At 33.2% G+C, this 22,004-nt stretch overlaps 1 protein-coding gene across 6 annotated transcripts in view; it reads right to left on the bottom strand.

Moving 5' to 3' along the window:
• Positions 1–22,004, bottom strand: part of GLS (glutaminase) — a 73,371-nt gene that overhangs the window by 30,045 nt on the left and 21,322 nt on the right. For 3 of the 6 annotated variants that reach the window (XM_034429582.2, XM_034429599.3, XM_034429589.3), the window contains exons 6-14: positions 20,221–20,384; positions 15,964–16,022; positions 6,967–6,999; positions 6,295–6,353; positions 5,417–5,483; positions 4,042–4,092; positions 2,959–3,135; positions 2,477–2,608; positions 1,668–1,760 (exon numbers count right to left, since the gene is read on the bottom strand). In XM_034429582.2, coding sequence (XP_034285473.2) covers positions 1,668–1,760; positions 2,477–2,608; positions 2,959–3,135; positions 4,042–4,092; positions 5,417–5,483; positions 6,295–6,353; positions 6,967–6,999; positions 15,964–16,022; positions 20,221–20,384 — 835 coding nt within the window. Of the gene's footprint in view, positions 1–1,667; positions 1,761–2,476; positions 2,609–2,958; positions 3,136–4,041; positions 4,093–5,416; positions 5,484–6,294; positions 6,354–6,966; positions 7,000–8,339; positions 10,347–15,963; positions 16,023–20,220; positions 20,385–22,004 lie in introns of those variants that run through there. The other 3 variants (XM_034429607.3, XM_087882116.1, XM_087882117.1) reach the window with 3 other exon arrangements.

Genomic DNA, 22,004 nt, shown 5'->3' with positions numbered 1-22,004 from the left:
AGTTAGCACTTGCTGGTTCTCAGAGATCTCTCTCAACCTGACATTATTATGTCACACAGTTTTTAATTTCAAACCACAGGAAATAATTTATTTAATTTGGTGAAAGGGAAGAAAGACTCCTTTAACCCACTTCATTCATAACAGGATGCTGATTGTATTAATTAGCCATACAGCAACTTTCATGTTAAAGTAGAATTCCTGAGGTTCTACTAATTACTGAGTTGCTAACAGCACTCCTATAATCCAGCTTTTCCCAGTTTAATTCAAGTCGGACAATTCAGCCTTCCCTCTATCTTAGAAAAAGATGGTTTTCAAACTGCTATGGCAATAATTATTTATGCCAAAGCTTTATCAAAAATGTTAGAGAAATGAGTAAAGGACTGAAACATGTTAACTGTACAAGGCCAACATTCTAAGCTCCAATCTTTTTCACAGCCCAAACTTGACCCAAGGGGCAAAACATAAAAATTGTCAGTGAACTTACAAATTCTACAGTGCAAATGGAATTCCAAAGTCTAAGTAATGACTACTGCTGGTATTTTGAATAGTATTAATGCCATTAAAAACACAGATTTCTTCTCAATGAGGATCAGAGCCATGGTCAGAACAGTAAGCTGACTGACACGTTTGAAAGTTAATACAAGCTCTGTATCTCAAGCAGTACACTTTTAAAAAAATGTTGACAAAGAAGCCTCTCAACAACAAGCAAGAAATTACCCACTGCTACTCTGAGAGTCAAGAACAGTATTGGAGATATTGTCTCATTAATATGTGGATCAAACGTGTTACCAAAATAAAAGTAATCTGTATTAAATATACATTTTTATTGTTTTTGTAAGATCAAAATCTGTAACAAAAAACTTTGTCCCATAATTTTTATAAAATGAAAATATACCACTGAATATGCTAGGTTTACATCATGGTATTTTATCCAGGATGATTTTAAATCCATCTAGAACAGATACATAAACTGTTCTCAGATTTGTTTGAGGATAGTTTAAATATATTACGCTTGGTATATTATATAATGCCAATTATTTCACTAAACTAAACTAAGTTTCAATTAAATGCCACATTATTATTAGACAGGTAGTCTTCAACTTACATTTGAAGTTATGGCAGACCTCCCCAGATCCTACTTATAACCAGGTTTCAAAGTTGCAGTACAATTGCATTTTGGCTGCTTGGCAACTGGCCCACATTCATGGCCATTTGCAGTGTTCTGCAGTCATATGACCACAATTTCTGATTTTTGCCAGAAACTAACATTTGCTTCCAGTTTCCAGCAAAATAATGCCCATTGGGTACAATAGATTCACTTAACAGCCATAGCATCTGCTTAATGACCATGGCATTTACTTAACACCTTCCACAAAGAAGGTTGTAAAATTGGGTGCAATCACACAATAGGTTCCTTAATGATTGGCATGACTTACAACCATAATTCTGGCTCAATCATGGTTTGTAAGTCGAGGGCTACCTGCAAGTAAGCAAACCAGTAAAAACCAGTGAATAATGTAATATAGCTTAGCATTTCCAGATATGGTCTGAATTGTATCTGAACACTCACAACTCAGAGTATTGATGTAATACATGTCATTGACCAATCCTATTTGGATGTTGTTATGCATGTTACACATTAATTGTATAAAATACTTTCAACTTACTCGTTGATCACCACCTTCTCTCCGAGGATCAAGCTTCTTTGCAAAATGCCTCAGGTTATCATAATTATGAAAGTTGCATAAAGAAACCAGTTCCTGCAATAGTAAAAACATAATTGTGTTATATTTATACTCATGTATACTATCAAGAGCCGTGGTGGCTCAGTGGTTAGAATGCAGTACTGCAGGCTACTTCTGCTGACTGACTGCAATTTGACAGTTCGATTCTCACCAGCTCAGGGTTGACTCAGCCTTCCATCCTTCCAAGGTCGGTAAAATGAGGACCCAGATTGTTGGGGCCAATATGCTGACTCTGTAAAACTGCTTAGAGAGGGCTGTAAAGCACTGTGAAGCAGTATATAAGCTAAGTGCTATTGCTATTGCTATCACAATTTACAACTGATTGTTTCATTCAGCTACACTCTGATATTACTGATACACATAACTCTAAGTAAAGTCCTTTGTCACAATGAATAGTAAGCGTCTTATAAATTTAGGGGAACAAAAAGAAAAAAAATATTTTGGCAATCAGGATTGAAAAGAAATGCATGCATTTTGTCAACATTTCTTCCACTTTCAAAATGCACTTTCTATCTTTGCTTAGTGTGTAGCTTGTTGGGGTATGTAATTATCCATCCTTTTGCTTTAAAAATCTTCCATCTTTATCTGCTTTGATCCTAACAATGAAGACATAAGCATTTCTGCTCAAGAAAAATGCAAACCTCCCTACTTCACTGAAATAGGTGTAACATTAATGATCGATGTACTTGTGCTACAGACTAGCAACAATTCAAGTAAGAAGACTTGCTCACATGACAAAAGTGTATCCCCTTAACGCTGTTGCCCATCTTGTCTAGTGGAGGTGACCAGCACATCATGCCCATAACGTTAGGAACAACCAAGAGAATGCCACCAGCAACTCCAGATTTTGCAGGAAGACCCACCTAAATGAATGTACAATTTAAGCTGTTAATATATACCTATTAACATTTAAATGGTATTCACTGAATATCCATATTATCTGTCAAGGTAATAATAGTTTTCCAAAATGTATCAATTAGAGTACATTTAGATCCCAGGAATTATTTAGTTGATACCTCAAAATACATTTGTTTTTCTCGATTCATTTCTGTCATTTGAGTTCTAACTAGCCTATATGGCATGGAATGCCTTTTACCACCCATGGTAAATTTGCTAATTGCTGTTAGCACTGATTTTAATAAGAAGTTAATTCTTTTTTTAAAAGAACAACTAAACATTTTTTTATAACAGATCCCTTTAAATAAACACTTACATGGAAGGCAAATTGTCCCGAGAAGTCATACATGCCACATGAATGCATCAAACTTAAAGTGTTCCGAACTGCTTCAGGACTTAGGACTCTCTCACCAGTGATGGGGCAAAACCCGCCATTGGCAAGGGTGGCTGCCATGACACTAGCAGATTCACATGTCACTTCTATGGAGCACAGCTTAGGAAAAATGAAGACAATAAGAACAAGAAAACGTTGATCAACCTATGCAAACAAAAGGCTATGTAAGTAAATGGATGAAAGAACTACTTTATAAAAGGGAGCCTGAACCCATAAAGAGCCTATTACCCTATGAACAATACAGCATGTGAAGATAGACTGTTTCCAGATTAGGGGAATAAAGGCCTATTTGAGTGAGCATGAAGTGGGCATCTGATGCTAGCAACGTTTTTTAATGAAAGTGATTATCATGGTACAAGATTAACTCATAAAACAACTTGGTAAGATTTTTTAAAAAAAACATGTTCTCTAATCAGTGTAATAGTGCAGCTTGTTGTGATGAAAGACTGATATTTTTAAAAGAAACATTTAAAAGCTACATGATCCTGTTACTGTAGAGATGAACAGTACAAACAATCATGTGACAGAATCAGGACAATTTATATTATTTACTAGTGTGTAAAATTCAAAGCTACCTTACGTTTAACTTAATGAGTGGGGAAAAAATCTCATATTTTAATCAGTAACAAGATTACTGATAAGAAAGTATGTTTTAGTTAACCTAACCAGTGTGAAAGCACTAAGGATATGATTAACTATTTCTTTTCTGAATAGTACTACAAAATTGGCTGCCAAACATATTCCATTCTGATTATAAAAAATATATAATTCTTCGGTCAAGGATTGCAATCAACTCTTAATTTGCATTAAGATCAGAGAATGAGAAATGCTGATTTATTAAAACATATACAATTGGAAAATCATTTAGTTAACATACTTGCCCCAAACAAAGGATCGGATCCTCTGCTGTGCAAAATTTATATAAATAAAAATTTAACCTATAATTCAATGTATTTCTCTTTTCTTCTTCAAGGATAACAAATATTCTAGAGATTAATTAGCTACCTGGAAATAGAAGTCCAATATGCCAACCATATCCGTGCCCTCTGGAAAACACTTGAAAATAATAGAATATTTTAATACATCATGATACAGTAAAGTTATCATATGTAAACTAAAACTGATAAAGAAGATGAAAAAATCTTAGTTCTGAAAATTCAGTTGAGGATGATTTAAGAAAAGAAGAATTATTTAGAATTAAAATAAGACTTAAAATAATAATTATTGAGAAATAAAATAAGACTTCCAGACATTTAAGTCTACCTTAAAATATTTTAGCTCTATTACAAACTATCAATGTGTACTTCTGACAAGTAGTTTAGTAAAAGATTATTACATGCTTTTGGCCAGAGAAGTAGGAGTGGATTACAATATGAAGATACTTCATTTCTTTTCCATCTTTGTCCCATTCCTATTTCCTTGGTCATTAAAACCAGACGGAGAAGGAAGTAAGATGAATACGATGATCTCTCCCCACACCACCACCACCACCACCACACACACGCTACTTCTCGGTAATCCAAATGGGACTAAAACATCTAATGAAGACATAATGTCATTGTGTTAATTTTAAAGTAATATTACATTAACTACTATTAATATAATGAGTAATATTACAAGGATTTCAGTAATTATCTCTATGAAGCTAATGGGAACATCCATCTTTTGTTTCATGCCTGCATATTAAAAAGCATCACCCACAGATTTCTCTTTGTAGATATATGACAAGTTGCTTGCTTGCAATTGTGATGTTTTAAAGAGGTCATCTATTTAGTTGTTTACCAGAAGTCACCAGAACCAGGAAAGTTGGGTAAATTTGCCGGAGAATGCTGATACTTCTGAGGTAGAGTAGTGAGTCAGGCTAGACTTTGGATGCAAGATCTCTCTTGAAGGAATACCCAAAACAAGAGATATTTGCTGAAGCAAAAAGACACAATTTATGTCTATCTGAAAAGGAAAGCTTACTCCCTCAGTACCGGCATTTATAAAGATGTTGCTAAAGATCATAATGCTGAATATAGAGAACCTGCAACCAGGTGCAAAAACAACTCTATGCAGATCCAGAAAGATTGGGAAACACATCGGTTGAAAGCAGACTGAAGGCTTCAGTGCAAGCCATGCTAAGTAACATGATATGCAAGAAGTGGTATACACATCAAATGTTTCTGTTCCACATGAGGCTTTGTACAGGCCACATCAATCCATTTGTGTAAATCACAGAGACCAAAATGGAAGGATAACACTTTCGCTGCATTTTTATTATATCAATATTGTATTTACCTTTACTGTCATGATGAAGAAATAAAATGTTATTTGTAGTTTGTTCAACTGACATTACATACATTTAAGGGAGCGGAGTAAATATAATGGAAAAGCATACCTTTTTCTCTTTCAGATAATAGCCTATTGCAAAGTTTCTGTCTCCACTCTCTCTTTCAGACTGGAATCTAAAGAAGAAAAGGAACAGAAATGGATATCAAAACACTAAATACTTATTAACAATACTATTGGTAAGATATTTTTTTTAAAATTGTTGTTAACTCTAGCAATGTGTGTAGTTTGGGAAGGCACAGACTATTGTTGTGTAGAAATTATCTTAAAAAGAACGAATTACTGCTGTAGCATATTATAAGCCTCAACACAAAGGACATTGCATTCGCTATTCAGTATTAAACTAAATAATTTTTGTAAATAAAGTTACAACTTGGCAATGGAACTAAAATATTGATAATATATCTGTCGTAACTACTTGAGAATACAATAGAAATTATTTAGATGTTAAGTGAAACATAGGAATGCAATGTAGGTCAGAAAGTTAACCATCATCACTCCAATAGATAGAAACTACACAGCAAATTCATACTGCTGTGTTACAAGCTGAGCTGTTACAGACAAGCATGCCTTGTCTGTACTTTCTACAGAGAACTGTGGTTGTTTGAAGGGGGCAACAATGGTGAGGCAAAACTGATGTTTTTATCAAACCTGTAGAAGAGAAATAACCTCTCTTTCTCCTATATCCTCAACTCTTAGTGGAGGAAAGGAGCAAGATTTTTTTCTTCCCTTTTCCCTTGGTTTTTGGAAGACAGTGCCATACGGTGCAGTATTTCTACAGAAATCCAGCATAAAGGAAAACATTTCTCCTATACCCAAAATCTTAGCTGAAGCAAAGATCTAACTAATAAAATAAAATACCGTATGTATAGCATTAATATTAACTATTGCTCATAGTATCAAAATTAATCTAGGAAACATACTTACGTGGCATTACTGAAACCGACATATTCGTTTCCAGCCATTTTATTCATGAACTGCATCACCTAAGGAAAGCATGATTATTTTTTTCAAAATGTACCAAAAAGCACTTCATAAGCACTAAGTATTCAGTGCAAATAACCAAGCTAGATTTAGATATTAAGCTATGCTGTCATTTTATAAGAACAAATGTATTCCACAAGAAAGCAGGAAGAGATTTTCTGCTTTAATATAACTTACTATTTACTGCAATGTCTAAAATAAAATTATAGTTCGTTTAAATAAGAAAATTAGTATTTTTTTATGTTAACTTCAGTTAAAATATTACATACATTTTTAGTCTAGTTGAAATTCAATGACATTCTGCAGTTAGTTTAAAACTGGAGAGCAAATGCTTCTAAATTTCACAGAAGAGAAAAAACACTTGTAAAAATGAGTGAGGCGTGTCTCCAGTGTTGCTACATTATAGTTTATAAATATAAAATATATTTACTATAATATTTTTAAAATATAAAACAGATAATTAAATTGTTTCTTACAATCAGTAGTAGAGTCCAATTCCAATTCAAGTGATTTTGAGTTCAGTTAATAAAAAGATGTGAAGTGAAAATATGGGAAACAGCAACACTCTATTTTGTAAAATTATAGAAAATAAATTGTAACAAAAGGTTTGCTTACATAGTCAAACTTCTCAGCATTATTTACTCCTTGCTGAAAGGAAAGAAGAAACATTTACAAAGTTTATTAATACTAGGGAACTTTAATTATAGACTAATTTGTTTCATTGTTACTTAAATGCTATTATGTATTATTAGACTAGAGTTTTATTTGTTAGTCTATATTCCTAGAGTTAGATTACTGAATTGTTATACAAAGCATTACAATACTTTAACATTGTCTGTTAAAAACGTTACCATGTAAAACAATAGAGCTGAACTTAGTTTTATTTAAAATGTAATTAGTGAATCCATTAATTTTCCATGATTTTTTTTTAAAAAATTGCTGAATTTCAAGCTATTTGTAATTAATACTGTTAATACTGCTTTGTGGAGGTAGCTTTTAAATGCTAGGTAGAACAATTTTAAATGCTAGGTAGAACTAATAAAAAGACAACTGCATTAAAATAAAGTTTGGGTATGGCTAAATGTGCTGATAGGAGCATCTGCATGTGCATGCTTCTCACACTTTAAAAAAAACCTCCATTAGTATCTTTATATTTCAGCCATCAGTGTTAACAAACTGGGATAACAAAAATGCTCATTTTTTTTAGTTCGCAAAACTGAACACTTAAGAGTAGAAAGAATAACACAACGTAATGGATATTTACTGACTGCCAGTTTGGTACCACAGAGACTGGTATACTTAACATACTGCTGTTCTTAAATTCAAAGGATTATATTAAGAAAACATTACAAATTGATTATTGCTATAGTAAACGTGTAAAGTTTAAAATTGTGTGCATATAAGCATGCTTGTGTATTAATGAACCTTGACTGAAGCAAAGAGTCTGCATAAAATATATGCTGGGAGGGAGCAAGCCTTTAACAGAAAGTGGGAAAGGGCTTAAATGCCTACATTGAGGTCAGAAGATCAAAATCTTGTTATATTTGTACCTGGATACTGAAAAGGATACTTCTTCAAGTAAAAAAAATATACCCTAAAGAGCATGTGCAATTTTTTTTCTACATTTGGTATTTTAATTTCAGAAACATTTAGGTTTCCAGATCCAAAATTTCAAAAATAAGTAATATGAAATCATAGCTAAAAGGTTCTATAAAGATGAGACTGAACAAGGCAGATGTGGGGTTTTTTTTAATGAGATTACGGTGACACAGCAAACAAACTTTGTTTATTATTATAAGAATATTCTGGCAGTTTTATCTGTATCCCTAATGTTTAAACTGCTAGATATTTAAACAAGTATTTACTGGAATTGCCATTTTTTTAAAGCAGACAAATTCAAATTTAAAGGCCTCAGCTAAACAATCCACGAAACATTACTTTCACAATGTTAGTTTAAGGGGGGAAAAAACCTTAAAGCCTGTATGTACCAGCATTCTACTCAATGAAATGTATAAAGCCAGCCTCATTTCCCATTCTACAGTGGATTAGGACCTTGCAGACAATCCGTGAAGCCACAAGCACCAGCTCATCTAGTGATGTACAGTCATTCACGTATGATCACCAGCTGAAAGAATACCATACTATTGTGTCAACATCAATCAAGTTAAAATGCTGCTACCCATAGAGTCAAAGGCTATTTAATATGCTAAAAGATTATGCAATGTGTTGAAAAGCATTAGAAAAACAAACTTTTTTTAAAAAAAAGTGTAACTCCAAATCTGTTCAATGAAAAATAATTAAAAGAAGAAATTACCAACTTCATTGAACTGTTGCAGTTGTCAAAATATTCCATAGATCCTAATGCTGTAAAATATGTAACAACATTTAAACCACAAAAACCTTTTAAATGCACAGTGAATGTTGCTTGGGAAAGTGGGAGGGGGTCGGCATTAGTTATGGGATGCTATACTGATCATTGTTGCATGGTTAAAACAGTTAAACTGAAACAAGTTTTGCATTTCTCCCCTACATCTGACAAAAGGAGAAAGATGCTTAATGCAAGACAGTAGTAACATCTCATCCTCTCCCCGCCCCTCCAAAAAAACAAAACAAAACCAGAATAAAACCCAAAGCTTTCACTATTTTGACACCATTAGCAGAATCAATAAACTAAGCAAGAGTCTGAGCATATAAGCAAAGCAAACTTATTTCAGCATTTATCATATTCAGAATTTTCTTGGCTTTAAGCTCCAGAGTATTTTGATACCCAAGAAAACAATATTTTTTACAATTCCATTAATAAAACTATGAATAAGAATACTTAAACATTTAAATACTGGATTTTTTCCAATAGCATTTAAAATCCATGTTCTTAACAATGTCATTTCATTTGGTCATGACACATTTTTCTTTAAGAAAACATAAAAGTAAAGTCAGCGTTAAAACAAGATACTAAATATTGCAAGTTATTTTTCCACATCCCCGCCTTAACAATATGGAAAATATGTCTTCAGTTTGAAGATGGAATATGAGATAGAACAAAAGCAACTTTTATTTTGAAAGGGCTACTTTTCCAATCTGTTGAGACTTACTTATAAAATTATAAGCAATTAATCTGTCTACAAATGTTCCATGCAATATTTAACTTCACAAACATAATATATACATATATACACTTATAGTGTGCATGCTTGCATGTATATTTATGTGTATATGCACACTATTGCGTATATACAAAATATAAGCCTTGGAACACAAAATATTTTAAGACTGTAACAATCCAATGACACATCACACATGCATATTTTATATAATTATACACATATCAACATTAAATAAGAAGTTGGGATCATATTTTATGTATGCCAAAATTCTACCAGCATGCAATCGAAACTTAAAAATCATAAAATAATTGTATATGTTTCAATTTTAAGATATTAGGTCACTAATATAGACATACCAAACATTAAATTATATTAAGATCTGAGCTTAGAACTGCTGATTTAAGCAATTCATATGATTTGTTTGTGTGGATTTTCTAAATTGTCAACTTATTTTTGAAGAGTTACTTATTCAACAAATTAGTTTTATTATAGTAAAATAGTGTATATCCTACCCTATTTTAAATCACCACTCTAATAAAAAGGCATAATGGAGTTATGTGATACTGGTAGTATTTCAGTATCAGAAGGTTGTCTCAAAAACAGTGTATGAACTGGTGCTTTCCGCAAAAATGACACCAACACTTTATACTATATAAGATGACCTATGTTCAGGATTTGGCTGGGACATTTAAAGCATAGAAATAAGCCTCAAATCCAATTAAAAATGGTTTTGTAGCTATGGGCTAGAACATTTCAATAACACAAGACTACATTGTGTCATTTTTGTACTGTATTTCACCTTTAATACTATAAACACTTTTTTTACATGCATTTAAAATTTGTGTGTCTAAATTTAGGTTGAGTATCACTTCAGCTATGGATCTATTTCCCATTGTTTCTAAATTATTATTTATGACTTGCTATATTTGAACCACAATGATTTGTTCAATGAAGAACAGCTTTAAAACCCCATGTCTTATTATATAATTTATACCATTCCATTTGATTCAATTCTATACAGATGTACTTACGTCTATATAAGAAAATATATAGAGAGAAAATATATAGTGTAAAGCAACAGTTCCTTTATTGGTTGCAAGTACAATGAAAAAGTAATATATTTTAAAGGGAGGGTATACATTAATTCACTACATCAAATATTATTATTAACATAATTTTAAGACAAAAATTATAAAAATGGCAAACCCACTTCCTTATTATCACAAGAAAGCTATATAGATAAGTATATGGAGTCACCATATTTTAAGACTTGACGGAAAGTGCCGAAATTTTTTCTCTAATAGCATCATATATCCCATGATTTTTATAGAGTACTATGTCATATCATACTTGAATACCATTGCAGAACATTGCAAGAAATTATTTTTCTGCCACCATATTTCAGACACTTTGATTTAGTCAACACATTATTCTACAATCTCACTTAGAAAGTGTTGTGTTTAGCAACAGTGGTTTACCTCCAACTGCTCTTTTTAATTACAATATTTGTGTTTAAAGCTAGTGATTATTTCACATTCATTTAAGCTGTATATAGCTAGAGATAACACAGTGAATTCACCAAGAGCACAGAGCACAGAGTTGATTAGGGCACATATATGCAGTGTATAGCTTGGGATTCCACATATGAATTAAGAGGTGAACATCTTAGAAGAATGTTTTTTTCAAACTCAGTTCCATAATACTGTATGGTCCCATGAAAACTTGATGGATTCTATGAGAGACTTAGGGTAAAAGAAGTTAACTTAAGCACAGCCAATCTTCTATCAATACAGCTTTGACTCTTGATCAGAGGTTCTGGGATTTTTTAAGAAAAAAAATTGCATGGCTTTCTAAGGTTTTGCCCATGTGGCAAAGGGGTTATTGAAATGGTTAAACTAAACTATAATATATTACCTGTTTTATCCTGGTACATAGCCAGAGTTCATAACCCCACATTTAAACGTATTTCCTGCTTAAATGGTCATTCCAGAAATTTTATTACAAATTCTCCTTTTGGATACTCCTGACTGTTACCCTAAGTGTAGCTAAATTCTGCTACTTCATATGCAAAATGTACAGATGATTGATTGATAAGCCCAGTTAATTTTACAACTTGTTCTTTTTTATATGCAATCTGCTTTTTTTAATTACTGAAATTTATTTTGTACTAATGTTTGACCACAAGAAAGATAGTTCACAGGTTCCAGAGACTGAAAAGAAAATCTTAAAAGCCCTGTTCAAAAAAATAGGAAATTATATTCTGAGATGGTAGCAATGGGCATAACTCTATGGCCATAACATAACTGTATGCTAAGAAGCCAAGAATAAAAATATTAAATACTCTCAACTTTGTTTACCTAGTAACACAGATAAAGAAAAAAAACTCAACTATATATCAAATATATCAGTGCTGGTTGTCATCTTTAAAGTCATTTATGGCTTTGGACCACATTATCCATGGGACCATTTTTTCCCAGGTGTTTCTTTTCAGCAGAATGGGCATATTCTGGGTACCATTGGCCAGGAAATGACAATTAGCAGGACCAGGACATGAGCCTTTTCTGCCATAGCACCTGGACTATGGAAAATCTCCCTGCAGAGATTACAATGGCCCCAACCCTGCTGGCCCATCAATAAGGCCCTAAAGGCCTGATTCAATGCCCAAGTCTGGGGCCCAGGGCCCAGAGTGTATGAAGGATCCCTTCTTCTGGTTGTGTTAACAATAGTCAATTGTGATATCTTCCTTGGCTGCTGTGCATTTTAATTTTGTATTTATGACAGGAATTCTTTTAAGAATGTTCACCACCCAGAGTCACTTGTTTAGATGGGGAGGGGGAGTGACACAAATTGAATGAATGAATAAATTTATATGTATAAATCGCAACTAAAAGAGAGTTGTAAAGCCAAATCAAAGGAAGGATTCATCTGTAATATTATGGGTAATGTACTCTTAATGCTAGTTAAGATGGCATTCCTTGCCAATATTTGTTTTGTAATTCTATTCAGCAGAAATCCTTAAGAGTAATACTTTTTTCTACCTCACACGTGTTCATCTTCTCTGGACCACCTCATATTGTTTTGTTAACAGTTGTCACAAGGAATGTGAGGCTGCTTATATATTAAACTTTGGAATTCAAATGCCAATATAAAAGTTATGTTCTATGTTATTGAGCTCTTTTATTATCCAAATCTCTTAATTGACTGAAACCATGTACTACCATAACTAACCAATAAATGATACAGAGCATGCCGAACACTAAAAGAATAAGAACATCTTTCCAGATTAAAATCAAAGGCCCATCTAAGTAATCTCTAAAAGATTACTTAGAAAAGAGGGACTTTTATGCCTGTCTCAGCTACAATCCTAAACAGAAGCAATGCTATTGGCACCAATGGGACATCCTCCACATGCCAATTACAATTGGTATTTTGGCTCAAATTGCATTGGAAAAAGGAGGTTTCTGCTGTAGCCTTAATGAGACGTTTAGTACCACTATCCCGGTGATATCATTCACCAGTTATATCATTCACCAAAAGACTGCCAGGCAGCTAGTTGGCAAGCTGCCAGAAAGAAATCTTAAACTCCCTTTTCCAGAATAGTAGCAAGAAACATGTAAGGGAGAAGATGTGTCTCTGCATGTAAGCCTCACTTTAACAGACAAGAATAATGTTATAGAACAGTGGGGGTAACCTGTGGCTCTCCATATCCTGTTAGCCTTGGTCACTATGGAAGTTGATGAAAGCATAATCCAAAAGTGAGAAACCACAAGATTCCTCACCCATGCCCTACATAATGTATTCTTATTTTTTTCTTTAGTAATATTATGGAATACAAATAAAAGAGCCATAGGTGAATATGATTTAGCTATTCATGTTTAAAGTCTTTGTATAACTATTTGGATTGCAATTCAAAATGAATAGAATTAACAGGCCTCGTTTTGCTATTTTTAAATATCAGTTGATTGAAAAAACTATCATGAAATAAAAATAAGTTGCACTAATATGGTAAGAATTAGTATCAAATATTTGTGCACACCTAAGAATTTCATCTGTATTTGTGACATAGCTAATGGTCGCAGGTTTCTTGCATATCTGTGAATTAAGGGGATTTTCCAACTTTCTAGTGATAAGAATGAAATAAAATATGAAAAGCAGAAGATATAAATAATAGCAGAAGTTCCTGCTAAAAACATGAATACCTTTGGAGATAAGCCTAAAATTTATCCCACTGCTTGCAGGGAGGGGGGAGGGGGGAGGAGGTCTTTGCTTTCTGGCACAAGTTCACCTCACCTAAATTCTATTTGCATGTATAACCGCAATTTCAGTGTGAAAAAGGAAATGGTTCTATATGTAGATGGCAGTAAGTAAATTTTATACATGACCATATTTTTTAAACAAATAATTAATTTCGTTTGCAGGAATTTCATTTTCTCCTGTCTAGACCTTTTTTTGGAATAAGGCTTTAGGGAGGAAGGGTCACAGAAAATGGACCTTAGGTCGATACAATGAGAAGACACAGTATTGCACAGAATTTATGTATGTGTGTGTATGTGTGCACATACACATACACAGAGTCTACTCTTTCTTTTGGGAAGGATTGGTATAAATTCAGGATTGCCTTTCTTCCAGGTAAATTACTGAATTTCTAGGATTTAATCTTCAATTGAAGATGCAAAATGTACATAACTGTTTACTTGTCCAGTGCATGAACATGACAGAAATACTTTCAGCTAATTAATTAAAAAGAGAAGATTTACAAAGGTGTTTCCTATGAAAATAGACAACTAAGTTCTATAACTTTGTGAGGCCGTTAAAATGTCGCACACATTACAGCACTTCAAAATATATCTAATTTATGAGAGTAAGATTTAAATCAATTTAGGGGAAAGATTAGAAACTTTAATTTTAATTTAATTTCTTGGATTTCCCAATTCATAAAACTATTTTAATAAAATAGCTTCCCAGAAGATGTAACACATAAATGTCTTACAATCACTATAAACAAATAATGATGCAATATGGTGGTTCATGTCTGCTAGACATGCAGATACTACATGCAAAGTTTCAATGCAATCAATACTGACTTGTAACATTGTTGCTGTGTTTTTATATTACGACTGCATGCAGTAAAAAGGAAAACTGCAATATAGTGTAATGGCCTGAAACCTAAAGTGGGGTTTTGCCTGCCAATAAAATATGCATTTGATTGGCAATTCATTAATTTTAATAAAATGAATTTCCAAACGTGTGCACTTCATATGATATATTGGGTACTGTATAAAAGGCTATTGTGTGAACAAGAAATGCACTGAGCTGTTTGATGAACTATCAACCGCTTATCTTAAAATCTTATTGCCAAGCTGAATTTTAAATTATTTAAACCTCCAGAAAAAAAAATAAGCATGAATAAATTTACCTGTCGAATTTAAGGCCATTTTCCTTCACCTACAGCTATTAAAGATAAATGTTTAAAGCAGGAATTTTTTTTACACAGAAGCAGAAAACCATGAGCCAAAAATGAAATAGCCGTTCATAATTAAAGCTATAAGGATATGATGTAATCAAATATTTAAAATCTCAATTTTGATTTCTCTATTGCAAAATTAAGGAGAAGGGACAATTTTCTTTAAAACTCTTTCTGAGATAGCTTAATGATATATAAATGTATATAAATATATACTTTTAAGGATTAACAATAACTTGCAATTCCAACTATGTATTCTTTAATTGTGGAAATCTGTCTAAAAACTCTACACTGTTAATTATTAAGCCAAACATTTTAAAAATATATTTTTCTAAGGAAAAAAGTATTACTTCCAAAAGTAACAATATTTAATATTAAAGAAATGCCAGGGGATTTAACTTTATATCTGGTGAATGCATAAATTGAAATATAAAATGAATTATTTAATGAAAAAATAGTTCTCTCAATGGAAGCATAACTCTAACTCATTCTTAAAATAAATTTACCAAAACATGACACTACATATTAAAACTGCTAAAATATTCATAACTTTATCAGTGAGTGGTGTTCTTTATTAAAAAAAACCTCCCAAGTTTGTCTAATACAATATTTTCACATCAAAATATCTCATTCCACAATCTAGAAAGGTATATTTATCTTAATTTTTTTCAAAGAAAGAAACTTTTATCAAACCCAATTTCAAAAGCAGCTTGGGATTTTATTAAAGTGTTTCAAACTGTAAAGTAAAAGGGAAGGAGGTGGGGAAAGAGAAATAGAAACATACCAGCAACATTCCCCCTTAAACATTATCTTGCTCCGTATCCCAAAACTCCTTTTTGAATTTGGGGAGCAACAGGCAGCTGAAAAACAAGCACTGAAAACAATTTCAGAGGCACACAAGTGATAATGACTACATGCTTCTATGGTCTGCAAGAAGCAATATAGGAAAAATTCCCATGTCTATATGTAATCTAATTCTGATTATAATTTCTTACAAACTATTTACAGTGCAGCTGTCAAAAATATTCACTGTACATATTTTACCTTGATCAAAGAGGTGATCACAATTGCTCCAGCATTCACCATAGGATTATGAGGTTTGTCTGTAAAATAATAAAAAAGGATCTAATCACAGGAATGTATCTTCCAATAAATTAAACGAACAAAGCTTCAGCACAAATTAGTCGTACTATTTATGGCTATCTTTTTCATAGTCAGCTGATGCCATATATTCCATCTAAATAAGATGTTGAATACTGATGTTTTCCTTCTTTGCTTAATACTAACCTGATTTCCAATATCGCATGAACTTCTGCCCATTCTTTACATCATCTTCCAGTTTTATTCTATCATTTATATTACTGTATATCCAATCCCAACCTGAAATAGCAACTATGATTGTTCATAACAATTAGTTGGACAACTTCAATCCAATTCAGGTTTTCATAAATATTTCAAATTCATACATTTTTTTCCTTTTAATTTTGTCATTTGGTTAAAATAAGGGAGGTTGTTATCAAACTCAGGTCATGGTAATGGCAACCTAAATCAGGGGTCACCAACCCCTGGTATGTGGACCGTCACTGGTCCATGGCATGCCAGAATCCAGACCACACAAACTAATGAAGCCCCATCTGCAGGATGCAGTAGCACATTAAACCACACACCCTCCAGTCCGCAGAAAAAACTTTCTCCGCAGAACCGGTCCCTGGTGCCCAAAAGTTTGGGGTCACTAACCTAAATCATCTCCACATACTATCCCATATTTTACTAGGTTTTTTTTAAAAAAAACCTGAAATCACAAATGTGAAGGGAAACACTTAATCCACTTCTCAGATGTACATTTTCTTGCAGATACACTTAAATTTAATAATGCTTCACCTTTAGATAATTAAATATCTACAATTTTTTTTCTCCATTACATTAGGTACTTGCACATGATTATGCAAACACATACGGCCAGGACACTATAGGCTCATTTAAAAGATCAAATGTGGCAATTCTCACCATCCAATTTCTACTAACATTCATCATCTGAAATCAACAATGAAAATTTGCTGTTTGAAAACTCAATCGATTTTCTGATTTATCTTTTACACAAACTCAGTCCAAATAAGGTGGAATGGCTGTTGAGTCAGAGGCCATCTGTACCATCTCTGGCTTTTGTAGAAGCTGTGCTCCCTCAGAAAGAGCAGATGGTGATCATGGCTAGGCTTTTGCATAACTTTGGCTAGTGCGCCAACTACAGCCTTTCATGGTACAAGATATCCCCCTGCTAACTTTTGATTAGATTACTAATCATTATTTGCTGTTCATGAGTCTACCCTTGACAACCATCTGGAAATAGCAGCTCATCCAAAATGCAGTGGCATGAGTGCTCACTGGTTAGTCATAGAACTGCCATGTCAGAGCTCTGCTGCAGAAATTGCACTGGTGAGCAGTAGATTTCCAAATGTAATCCAAAGTGCTGTCACTATTTATATGTGGCTTAGGGCATCTTGGGGATCACTAGTTCTCCAAACTGTTTCTGCCTGTCCCTACCCAGTCAACTAGGGAATGTCTGCTAAGGATCAGTTAAGGTACAATGTGAAGGAGCTTTATTGTACCAATTAGACATGATTCTGTATGCAAAAAAAGAGCTCCTACTGACCTAGAACACAATATCAAGTACAAAACTTATTGTCTTCTAGTTTTCCTATAAAAATGCTGGTAATCAATAGTTAAGATGAGAGCACGTACAAAATGGGTTCAAGGATCCTTGAAAAAAAATATCAAAGGGTTCAAAAATATTTAAAAGGGTTTCAAATGCAGAGAAATTGAGTTTCAGCTGCTTTTAAGATTGCGTTCTTGGTCAGTATTTTGAAAACTAAGGTGACATTTCAATATAGAAATACCAATATACTTTATTTAGTCAATAAAAGAGTATGCATGCTAGTCTGAATGAAATTATGAGCTAGCATGTGGCAGTAATTTTTAGACATAACATTTGAAGCATATGTCTTTTGGAACAGACTGCAAACCTTTGCACACATGGAATCTTGCCAAGGGTGTCACTGTATCCTAGCTTTCAAAAGCTTAGTTAGTTATATGAAACTAATGACTTGGAACTCAAGGCTTGGAACAGTTGTTTATATTCAACAGCTAATGATACCCTTAGAGTAGGTATGGGGTAAAGGAAAAGAAAGAAAATATAGAACTAGTGAATATCTGCCAAGAATACATATACAGTGTTACAAAAAAAAAGAAGTGGCAGATTCATTTTACCAGTATGGGGATATCTCTGGAAGCTAATTCATGAAAATTTCCAGTGTTCCATTAAATCGATACATCGCATATTTCAAAGTATAGGAAAATTCTCTCACACAAAAAGAGAAAGTCATCAGGAAAGGAAGAAAATATTTCTAATACTACACATCCATTAAAAATCCAAAAACATTTCTTGAGCCTTTACAGTATTTACAGAGCATAAATAAAATTGATGTAAAATGCAGGTAGCAACTCATTGAATTAATTTTATTATTAGATCAAATACCTAATATAAGAGTCATTTTAATGTTCTGAATCAGCAGTATTTCCTGTTAAATATACAATGAAATCCACTGCATGGTGGAACACTGCATAATCTTCCAATGCAGTCTCTTAATTTTATCCTATTAAAATTATAGGAAATACTGTATGCACATTTTTTCACCATCCCATTCAATATACTATTCAGAATTATACTGAACAGAACCAAATGAGATCCCAAATTAACTTTATGAAATAATTGCAGAACAGCAGAACCAGTTTCCAAACAACTACAAAAACATTTACAATGCTTTAATTTGGTACTGTTCTCTGCAGTGGATGAATTAGTGGGGAAAAGTGCTGACAGTAAGATTTTTTTTTTTAAAAAAATGTGATTTTCTTCACATTAAACACAAATACATTTTTAAGAACATATATGTATAAATAATCACAGGTGTGGCTAGACACAGTTCTATTTATCACAATTTTAGTTCCTGGTTTATTTTCTTACTTCAGCTTGCGCAGGCTGGTTTTCGGCACTGCCTTGTGCACAAAGGGATCACACTCTGGAAAAGCCAAACTTCCTGGTTCTGGCCCGCATGCGCACCCAACAATCAGCTGGCCGGCGTGTATGCGCACACCTATTTTTGGCACTGCTGTGTGCGCGAAGGACAGCTGATCATCACCAGAAACCCAGAAGACAAACAGGCAAGGCCACACGTGCCAGGCGTTTGACTTCATGTGCCACTTTGGGCATGCATGCCATAGGTTCGCCATCACGGGTATATACCATACACAATACCCATTGATTTTAGAACAGCAACAACATGACATGCTATGTGGCAATGCATTCTCAAATGCTAGTTCTCAAACGCAAATCTATGTTTGCGTTTCATTTGGAATGATTTATGTCTGCCCCCTCACATGTTATAAAGAAAATAACCTAGCATTCCCAACCATTTGCCATTCTGGCCTGGGTTGCTAAGGTGGTAGTTAGGAAATATGACCAGCCACAGACTCCCTCCTTCTTCTGAAACACTGTGTTGTCATAACTGTAACCAATTAATCTGAATGAGAACTGAAATGGGCCATTTGGGGCCACCGAGTCCAAACCCTTGGTGGGTGCTGGAATCTATATTAAACATCTCTGACAAAAGTTCATTTAGCTTCTAGCTGAACACATCCAGCAAAGGAGAACTGACTACTTCTCTGGGTATTAGATTCCACTAGTACCTGCTCAGTAACTGCTCTTACTGTTCAAGATTTTTTTCTAGCATTCAATCAGAATCTTCCCTCCTGTGACCTTCTTTTGCGCAGCATCCTTCCAGCTATTTAAAAATGTTGTCACTCCCTCAAGTCTTCTCTGGTAAATATTAAGCATTCCCCATTGCTTCCATCTCTCCTTATAGGATTTATTTTTAGCCCCCCAATTATCCTTTATAGACCTGTTTCAATTTGCTAAATTCTTCTTAAGGTGTAGACAGCCAATTTGGATAAGATGCCTGAAACCAAGAGATTGTGAAGTTTAGTCCCACCTTAGGCAAAACCAATCAGGTGATTTTGGGCCAATCAATCGCTTTCAGCCCTAGTTAGCAGGCAACGGCAAACCACTTCTGAAATTTCACCAAGAAAACTGCAGAGACTTGTCCTGGTAATGACCAGGAGTCAACAATGACTTGTAAGGCATAAAATAATAGTTTAACGTGTGATGCCCAGACCTACTAACTTCTCTGTCACACAAATCTATTTCACTAGATACCATATTAAGAAATGATAATTGCACACATAACTTACCATCTTCATTGAGGAACAGTTTGTTGAATCTTAATCCACTAGGTTCTTTACCAACATATTTGTGTACATAATCAGTGCCAAGATCATTAACAGCAATAGCATACTTCAAAGGCTTTACACAGGACTGAAGACAAAATGGAACTTTGGTATCTCCAATGGAATGCCTGTAAAATAAATACTATATTATTTATTGCATTCACTCACATTTTTTCTGAGAAATAAAAAATATATATCTTAAGGCAAAGGCTTTGGGAAAAGATTTTATTATGAACCACTGCTATACAAAAGATCACCTAAGAGTCTATTTCATCTTTAATATGGTAGAAAACACATTCTACCATATTAAAAATAAAAGAAAAACCACTTAGCAAATCCTGAACAGTTATTTGAGAGACTTGCAATACTCAGAGTAAACATAAGCAAATAGGTTTAGAAATAAATAAGTTATCTTCTTAATATTAAATAGCTACACAAACTAAATGTTCAAGGAATTGATATAACTATCATATGGAAATATTTCAACATCCAAAGTATTTGGATGGTATAAATTGAAAGGCAGGGTATACATTCAGTAATAAAACAAAAAAAAATGTTAGTAAACAGAATAAGGAATTTGTATCATTCAATGGAAGCATGCATAATGCAGAGAAAGGTTATTGTTATTATTTTTTATCATATTATCAGAAACTATGGTCATTCAATGAAGCTGAACAGCTTCAGCCAGTAAATGAAAACTATTTTTTTATATATGATCTTATTCTAGTACAATATGAAATTTCTCTCATAAGATACAGCATTTACTTTATAAGAAAGATCAGACAATTCCACGGAGAACCTCAGTGACAACTAGTTATGCTTTCAATAGTTACCAATTATTTATTTGTTTGTTTGCACCATATCCAGAGAGGAAATTGACTGTTGTTTATATTTACTAAGCATGCATGTCAATATTATATGGAGCAGCAAATATCAAAAACATTTTAAATAAATTGTGTAAATAAGATCAAATATAAGCATTATAATTAAAACCTATAGAAAAAATGAATTTCTCCCAATTGTACAAATTATCTACTCAAACTAAAAAGTTTGTGCTATTTCAAATCTTTATGGAAACAAAACTTTGTGGTTTCAAAATGGCAATTCAAGAATTGCATAATATATGTTGAATTGCATAACACTGAGCATTTATATTAGATTCATGTTAATTCCTACTTTAATTTCTCCTTTAAACTTATATATTTGATGCCCTTTTCATTTTCAAGACCTGTTCTGATGAGCCAAGATAACATGCTTAAGGCCTGTGAATCAGGTCATATCTAAAAATATTAAGTGGACAAGATAAATTTTAATTTCTCATAGAAATCTGCCATAACTATTCATTAACAAGTACTTTCTAATACTATTGTATCTCTTATTTTTTAGAATAACATTTTCCAAAGGTAATTATTTGCAACAATCCATTTCTTGCCAAAACTGGATTTTACCTTGTGAAAATGTAGCTTTATACTTTCTAGCCTTGGAGAAACAGGGCATGTCAATAAAATTCAGTAATATCTATAATATCACTAAATCAAGAAGGGGCTCATGGCAATCCATATATGGGTGGGTGAAAAAAGTGAAGAGTTTTGCATGACACCCAGGAATGGATTATAAAACTCTAATTTATATTAACATTGTAACATAGTATGGGTAATTAAATTAGGATTTTTCAATGCACAAAAAGCCTATAATCAGTGATGTTGTTTTGAGGAACAGGGGGTATAAAAGAATCATTTCAAAAAAGG

The sequence above is a fragment of the Pantherophis guttatus genome, chromosome 1 (assembly GCF_059756535.1).
Source record: "Pantherophis guttatus breed Tessera chromosome 1, ASM5975653v1, whole genome shotgun sequence".
NCBI lineage: Eukaryota > Metazoa > Chordata > Lepidosauria > Squamata > Colubridae > Pantherophis > Pantherophis guttatus.
Note: the sequence above shows the minus strand (reverse complement) of the source record. Positions and strands in the feature narration are given on the sequence as shown.